The sequence below is a fragment of the Anoplophora glabripennis genome, unplaced genomic scaffold (genome assembly GCF_000390285.2).
Source record: "Anoplophora glabripennis isolate ALB-LARVAE unplaced genomic scaffold, Agla_2.0 scaffold803, whole genome shotgun sequence".
Classification (NCBI taxonomy): Eukaryota; Metazoa; Arthropoda; class Insecta; order Coleoptera; family Cerambycidae; genus Anoplophora; species Anoplophora glabripennis.
Window position 1 is genome coordinate 191,247 of NW_019416919.1, and position 7,264 is coordinate 198,510.

The 7,264-nt window shown below is 29.9% G+C and overlaps 2 protein-coding genes across 4 annotated transcripts; one reads left to right on the forward strand and one right to left on the reverse strand.

The window, feature by feature from the left end:
• Positions 1 to 451: 451 nt before the first annotated feature.
• LOC108913955 (elongator complex protein 6-like) lies at positions 452 to 4,156 on the reverse strand. The gene is made up of 2 exons (XM_018719617.1): positions 4,024 to 4,156; positions 452 to 1,392 (listed from the first exon to the last, which is right to left on the reverse strand). Exon 2 carries the CDS (start codon positions 1,381 to 1,383, stop codon positions 628 to 630), a length of 756 nt encoding a protein of 251 aa, XP_018575133.1. The 5' UTR covers positions 1,384 to 1,392; positions 4,024 to 4,156; the 3' UTR covers positions 452 to 627.
• LOC108913954 (mitochondrial dicarboxylate carrier) lies at positions 3,112 to 6,596 on the forward strand. Of its 3 annotated transcripts, none has more exons than XM_018719615.1 (5): positions 3,112 to 3,217; positions 4,480 to 4,686; positions 5,372 to 5,609; positions 5,663 to 5,870; positions 5,961 to 6,596. In XM_018719615.1, the coding sequence occupies exons 2-5, from the start codon at positions 4,509 to 4,511 to the stop codon at positions 6,207 to 6,209; spliced, it is 873 nt and encodes a 290-aa protein (XP_018575131.1). In that variant the 5' UTR covers positions 3,112 to 3,217; positions 4,480 to 4,508; the 3' UTR covers positions 6,210 to 6,596. The 3 variants fall into 3 exon arrangements, with proteins under 3 accessions (XP_018575131.1, XP_018575130.1, XP_018575132.1); XM_018719614.1 differs by lacking the exon at positions 3,112 to 3,217 and adding an exon at positions 3,598 to 3,749; XM_018719616.1 differs by lacking the exon at positions 3,112 to 3,217 and adding an exon at positions 3,598 to 3,749 and having other exon boundaries at positions 4,487 to 4,686.
• The last annotated feature ends 668 nt before the right edge of the window (positions 6,597 to 7,264 follow it).

Here is a 7,264-nt window from a genome sequence, read left to right on the forward strand (position 1 = left end):
CTAACTATCTGAACTTTGACAGTGCCAATGAAAATTTAACTGAACTGTCAAAATTTCGTTTAAAGTAAGAGTTGAAAGTTTTGTTTTCAAAGCACTCTATAAAAATTGATAATTTGATATTTTGACGAAAAATGTAAACCATCCCATCATAATAAAAAAAATTTACCAAATTTAAAAAATGTGAAAACCAATATGGCACCCATAAGAAAATCAAGACATTTGAATTACCCTCAAAAAAAAAATGTTTTAACTATATCTGAATTTAAAAAGTCCACATATACTATAAAAGGTTGATTTATATCTTTGAAACGTAACAGCCGTTTTTTATGTATTTCTTTGATATCACAAAAATAAATCTTAAAACTTTGATTTTTACCATTTTCTTTTTTCTCTTCTAGACAGAAAGGTGGAAAAAATGTGAATTTTCTGTATATTTCAAACAAAAATTAAGTATAATATAATTTTTATTAGTTTACTGCATAACATAAGCGACAATAATATACTGCCTTGTGTAAAAAAATATTTAAGATCTATGCTAATTCTGTAAAAATACTATATGAAAAATTAACAACAGTCCAGTGGTGTAACAAAAAAAATATATAAAAAAACAAGCTTCCAAATCTCGTTCTACTTGTACAAATGGTAAATGGATTCTCCAGGGTGAAAAGTTTTAACGCCCCTATCGAAAGCTTTATAATGGTATTGGTTTTTTCCGGATACTTTCTCAATGGTCATCAGACCTGTAACGTCAGTAGACTGCCCCGTTTTCAAAGGAGATACTTCCACGTGTACATCGGCTATGTATCGCAAATTACTGCTGATTATTTCATCGGTCTTGGAAGACGTATGGCTATTTAGCACAACAGAAATTTTATCGTTGTTGATCAAATTGACGCAGTAGTTAACGAAGTTAACAACAAGAGCCACGTCGACACCCAGATCTAACAAGTGACTGACGTCGTCTATGATCAAATAAGCTTGGCCTTCGCTGCCATGTGTTAGTTCATCTAGGTTCTTCTTAATGTCAAAATAAAGGCACTTAACGATACCCTCTTTATCTTGTTGGAGGTAGTCTTCTTCGATTCCTATGCTATCTACAATATCATTTAGAGGTTCTATTATCTTTATTGCGTTATCATTTAGAGCTTTGCATAGGTCGTAACCCAGCTTTTTACCAACATTTTGGTAGTGGTCTAGCGGGTTGTGGAGGTTTACGAGACAAATTTTGTTTTTTTCATACAGGATTTGTTTGATGAGGTGAGTTAGTATGAAATTGGAGTCGGCTTTGCCGTTTTCTTTGACGGATATGATGCGGTCCTCCAATTTTATCTGAAGGGCTGCTAGGACGGGGTTCGAAGTCCTGGGATCTCCTAGGGAAATCATCCTCTATCCCTAAAAAGAAGCAAAAGTCGTAGTGTTCAAATTTAACGACAATTTGATTAAAAAACATCTGTAACTACTTAAAAAACTATAACATAGGGTGTCCGGAAGGTATCTGCTGACGTCTATAGAGGAGGGCAAAATAATACTACTATTCATTATATTTATTTTGCCTAATAACGGAAATATCGGGCCCCAAAGGGTTACCCAAGATTTATGTTTTTCTTTTTAACTTTATAACTACAAAATGAGCTTCGTGTGACCTTATAAACTGCTACAAGGTCTATGGTAGATAATTACCGGACACCTTGTATATATCTAATTGTTTTCATATAATTTTATACGTTTTATACCAAAAAATAAATGAATATATTTAAAATAAACGGATAAATATATTTCCGTAACTCAAATCATGACAAAACGGACAAATGAGTGAACAATTAAAGCAAAATAAAGTTTAAGATTTAATATTGTTTACTACAAGTTAATATTTACAAGCATTTATCTGAAACAGATAACATATGGGACACGCACGTCATCATCGATTTATTAATGGAATTTTTGAACCCTGATGGTCTTTATAAATTAAGGACATCACGAAATATATAATTTATCATCTAAATTACGAAATAAACGTATAGATTCGTGATAGCGCGTGACATGTAATATAAATCTGTTACACACAAAATTATTAACCCAATGAAATTGTTCCTTCGACAAATATTTGACCAAAAGAAAAAATAAATCGTATTCAAACATCTGAAATATACCCGGTTTATTCTATATATAAGAGCCAAAAATAAAAATTGGAAGAAATAGCTTTAACAAACTGTGTTTTTCGATATATTATATATTCGGCAGACAAAACTTTTATAAACAATTTGGTACCACCTACACTTTTTTAGATTATTTTTTTTTCTATATATTTGGTGGCATTTAACATTTTTTGAGTTACATAATTAAACGCAATTTTTAATTATTTTTATGGCTAAGTGAGCATAACTTTACGCACGAAAGGTTATATTTCCATAATGAATTTTAATTATATTTGTTCGTTTTTAACGACCACTGAAACTAACTTTGTTAATTATTTGTTAAAAATTAATGATAATTATCGACCAACCATTTTGTTCTGGTAAATTTTATTTTTACAAAATATATTAAGTACATTGATTCCATCGGTTAGTTGATTTGTGGGAATTAATAAGGAATGTTTAATGTTTATAGTTATAAGGAGGTAAGTAAACAAAATTAATTGATCAAACACATCATTAATATACCTATGTACAATCTATATTAAATATTCTATTATAGAAATAGTTTTGCATATACACCTAAAGCATATGTGCCTTATGCTCTACAAACATCAATTTATCCATTGCTTCACAAAGTTGGCAATCTTTCAGATTTATGAACCAACAAATTAAATTTTGTAATAAAACTGTTCTAATGCCAAAATATATTTAGTACAAGCTAACTTCAAAATATACCTACACAATGCACAAAATTAAAATACCTATGGCGTGTGATGAACTGCAATGATTTTTGAAAAAAAAAAACAAAATAGAATTATTATTTACTGATATCCTTGAAAAAGTTGTTAAATGTTTTTGGTCTCACGCTTATTTAAAGTCATATAAATAAAATCAAATACCACAATGAAACATTATCTTAATCGCCTACAGTCACATAAGCAAAATTGTATTTATTCCAGTTTTATTTCCTTACGATAAAATCCCCACAGCTTATTGGAATTTTCATGTTGATTAGAGCAAGGTTTTGGCAAATATTGGTTAATTATATCACATTTTTTTACGTACAGTGAAGTATTCATTTGGTAAGTAGCAAATTATTTAAATAATTTAATTTCGACATGAGTGGTTGTGTTTAAATAATTGGCGGATGTACTTTGATATAAAATATATATTTCTGTTCTAAGGCATAAATTTTATAGAAAAAGTTAATATTCAACGCAAAATTACTATTTGGCATTTAACAAATACCCAAGCATTAGGATGACGCTAAATAGTAGGTATAGAAAGTTTAATGAATGAATAATAATATATATTAAACAGTAATCACAAATCTACACTTCAAATGAATATAATCCATTATGAAATATTTATAAAATTCGGGTAATTTTTTACTGATACTGCGCAAGCAAGAGATGAATGACACGACGCCCTTGGACTTTCTTACAATTTCACACAAGCAAGCAGAGCTGTGCTGTGCTTGAATGGTCACTGTCACTATGACAGTTGCGGCACTTCAGTGAAAAATATGAACGTCAGTTAAGAACACCTTAATACTCATACTGAAATCAATAAACACCCCTACAAGAACAGAATGGAAAAATTTACTGGGTCAAGGTAATAATAAGAATTATGTATTTAACAAAATTTCTAAATTAATCTTTCGACTTCACTGCACTGAATGTTACACACAGCGGCGTGATTGTTAATAAATTGTTTAGCCTTGGTGAAGTAAACAATTTGTGATAACATTAGGGCATTGCATTTAATTTTAATAGCAGTAGTAGTATATTACCAATTACCATGCATTACCATCGATTACTTGCATAATTGACGGTCTTTGAACATAAGCACTGTTTCTCAATTACGTATTACATAAGGAATATCTTACCTGCCAAGTAATAACGAACAGATTTATTTCTGTAAGTTTTGAGGTAAAGATACCAAAAATAACTTATTTACACATTTAAAAACACGTTTTTGTCAATCTAACCTATAAACACTATATTTTGACATATTTGCTGCTTATGTTTTTACATTTTATCGCTAGAGGCGCTATACGTATATAACCGCGTTCTTTGAAATTCATATAATTTAAAAATGATCTATTTAAATTTTTAAATAAATACTATCACAAGAGATAAAAGCCACAGTGGTGTGAGTGGAAAAGATTAAATAAATTATTATTTACTTATATAGTTAGAGTTATTACTTTTTTAATGGTCAAGGTTATCTAAAGTTATTTTAAAAGTAATTTTTATTATTTTGGCAGAGTATTTCCAGCTTTTAATAGATGCATAGCCAATTTATGTATATTCATTAACGAAAAAGGTCAATTTTAGTTTAGTTTTTAGGTAATAAATATATATATTTACAATGTCTCAAAAGAGTGATAAAGAGAGGATGTTGCCAAGATGGTACTTTGGGGGATTGGCTTCTGCAGGAGCAGCCTGTTGTACTCATCCGTTGGATTTAATTAAAGTGCATCTCCAGACACAGCAAGAAGGAAAGTCATCGATAATTAATTTAACGAAGAATATTATAAAGAAAGAAGGTAAAAATTGTGCTTTTTTAATTCAATGATTTTAATGCAATAATTTATCAAATTGCTCTCATTTCACATTTTCTGTCTGGTGATAATCTCAAATTTGTATTAGTAGTATTTGTAAAAAATATATACCTACTTATGTATCTTAATTCCTTAATCAAAATTGAATAGGGATTATCCAATAATTTATTTTATTTAGTTTATTTTAAAACAATAAATATTTTGAATAAAATGTTATTTAAAAACTTGCTTAATACAAGAATCTTTTAAAAGTTTTGATAGGAACTTTAGTCAACAGTTACAAAAATAGTTAGAGGTACAGGCTAATGAATAAATAAATAGATGCCTAGTTTGTTTTATAATTATTAGGTAGCTACAAATATTTATAATAAGCTTATATAATTTAAATATCATTGAAATGACCTTAAAAATAAATTTAATAATTTCTCTGTGGTGCTTAAATACCTAATTATCTAAAATCTATAATTGGTTATGTTCAAAAAAATTGTTTTGTGATCGTCATTTGATTACAAAAATTTTTCTGTCCTATTTAACATAACGTTTCCATTATTATATCAACACTGTATTCAGATAAAGACGCTTATCTTGTATCACCACGTTTAAAAAATTATTTTTCTGACTCTTATATGATACATAATGTAGATGTTGATTTACTTTCATATTTTTTCAGGTGTTCTAGCTTTATACACTGGCATATCGGCATCACTATGCCGTCAACTCACCTATTCAACAACAAGATTCGGCATCTACGAAGTAGCGAAACAAAATCTACACAGCGACTCGTTTATGTCCAAAGTTGCGATAGCAGCCATTGCTGGAGCGGCAGGGGGTTTCGTAGGAACTCCTGCAGATATGGTAAATGTCAGGATGCAGAATGATATTAAGTTACCTCCAGAGAAACGAAGGAAGTAAGTCGTACTGATCAGCAGTGCTCAAAAGTGCTCATACCTTTTTTTATTAGTTATAAACATGCAATAGACGGCCTAATACGAGTTTATCAAGAAGAAGGGGTTAGAAGGTTATTCTCCGGAGCCAGCACTGCAACTTCTAGGGCCATTTTCATGACCATCGGGCAACTGTCATTTTACGACCAAGTGAAACTGTTACTACTCTGCTCAGGAATATTCAGCGACAATATGATCACCCACTTTTTATCAAGTCTGACAGCGGTAAGAGATCTATACTTTATAGTTTGTTGAATAGTAAATTTTAAAATTGATCCGAAACGTATGGTTAAGAGTCGCTTTTTGTCATTTTAGGGTGCCATTGCCACATCTCTTACTCAACCTCTCGATGTTTTAAAGACTAGGTCGATGAATGCTAGACCTGGGGAATTTAAAAATCTATGGGGTATAGTGATTTACACTGCCAAACTGGGTCCTCTGGGCTTTTTCAAGGGCTACATACCAGCATTTGTGCGATTAGCGCCACAAACTATCTTAACTTTCCTTTTCTTGGAACAGTTACGTTTCAACTTTGGGTATTTACCACCCGTACTGAGAAATTAGAGCAATTATTTTTATTTTTTTATTTTTCATTCCTTTTTATTGATTTGTTACTATTGGTTTTAGATAATTTTACTATTTTGTTGTTGTAAACAAATGTGTCGTGTACTGTTAAAAGTTATTTATTTTTTTAAAGTGGATAGGTCAAAGGGAAGCATATATTTTTACATAATGTTTTATTATAGATAGTATTTTATTTTTACTTTTTGCATCTATTTGCATTTTGTTACGTTACACAATATATTGAGCAATATTTATTTTCGGATATAAGTTATACTCTACGCATTTAAAGAAATTGTGTATTGTTACATTTGTTTTGCTTATCAAGGCTCTATAATGCTCAGTGGAATATTTTTAGTATTAAGTGACAAATATATGTTATACAACGATTCCAATTTTTTTCCACTCAAGGTTTTCCCTGCTCCATTCCTGGTCTCGAATGATTTTGACTTCAATATTCGACACTTTATTTAATTTTATGGAAATTTAATTATAATATACAGTGATCAAGAATTTTTTGTTTGCAACCTAGAAGATAATAATAGTGATAAATTATGTACAATTTAAAAATAGTAAAGTTACATATTTCACACACTTCTGAGATATATTGGAATTATTTCATGTAAAGGTTGAAGACAATAAATTGATCTATCCATTGATTAACATTTAAATGTTAGTGGAGTAAAATAAGATTTTGACTTCGTAAAAATTAGCAGATTGGGTAACTTTTGAGGACACACTTGTGAGGGTGTTAGGAACAATATATAAAAAGTTATCAACCGTAGTGTACGCAAAATTTCATTGTTTATTATACATCTTAAATTCAATTTAAAAAATTAACTAATGCGCCAATCGAAAGAACGGGAAATTTTACATGAAAAATGTATATAAAGGTATTTTCTAAAATGAAAACTGTAGGTTGTAGAACTTTTTTTAAATCGTACGAAAATGTAAAGCGTCGGCACTTGCGCGCAGGACTTGAGGAGCGTGCGGCCTCACATGCTATCCACTAAATTTGTTATAACTTTTGATCTATTTGATCAAATTAAATCCACAAA

Coding starts and splice junctions, on each gene's coding strand:
- LOC108913955 (XM_018719617.1), bottom strand. CDS start 1,383: ATGATTTCCCTAGGAGATCCCAGGACTTCGAACCCCGTCCTAGCAGCC.
- LOC108913954 (XM_018719615.1), top strand. CDS start 4,509: ATGTCTCAAAAGAGTGATAAAGAGAGGATGTTGCCAAGATGGTACTTT. Junction 4,687..5,371: donor GAATATTATAAAGAAAGAAG/GTAAAAATTGTG, acceptor ATATTTTTTCAG/GTGTTCTAGCTTTATACACT. Junction 5,610..5,662: donor CCTCCAGAGAAACGAAGGAA/GTAAGTCGTACT, acceptor TTTTTTTATTAG/TTATAAACATGCAATAGACG.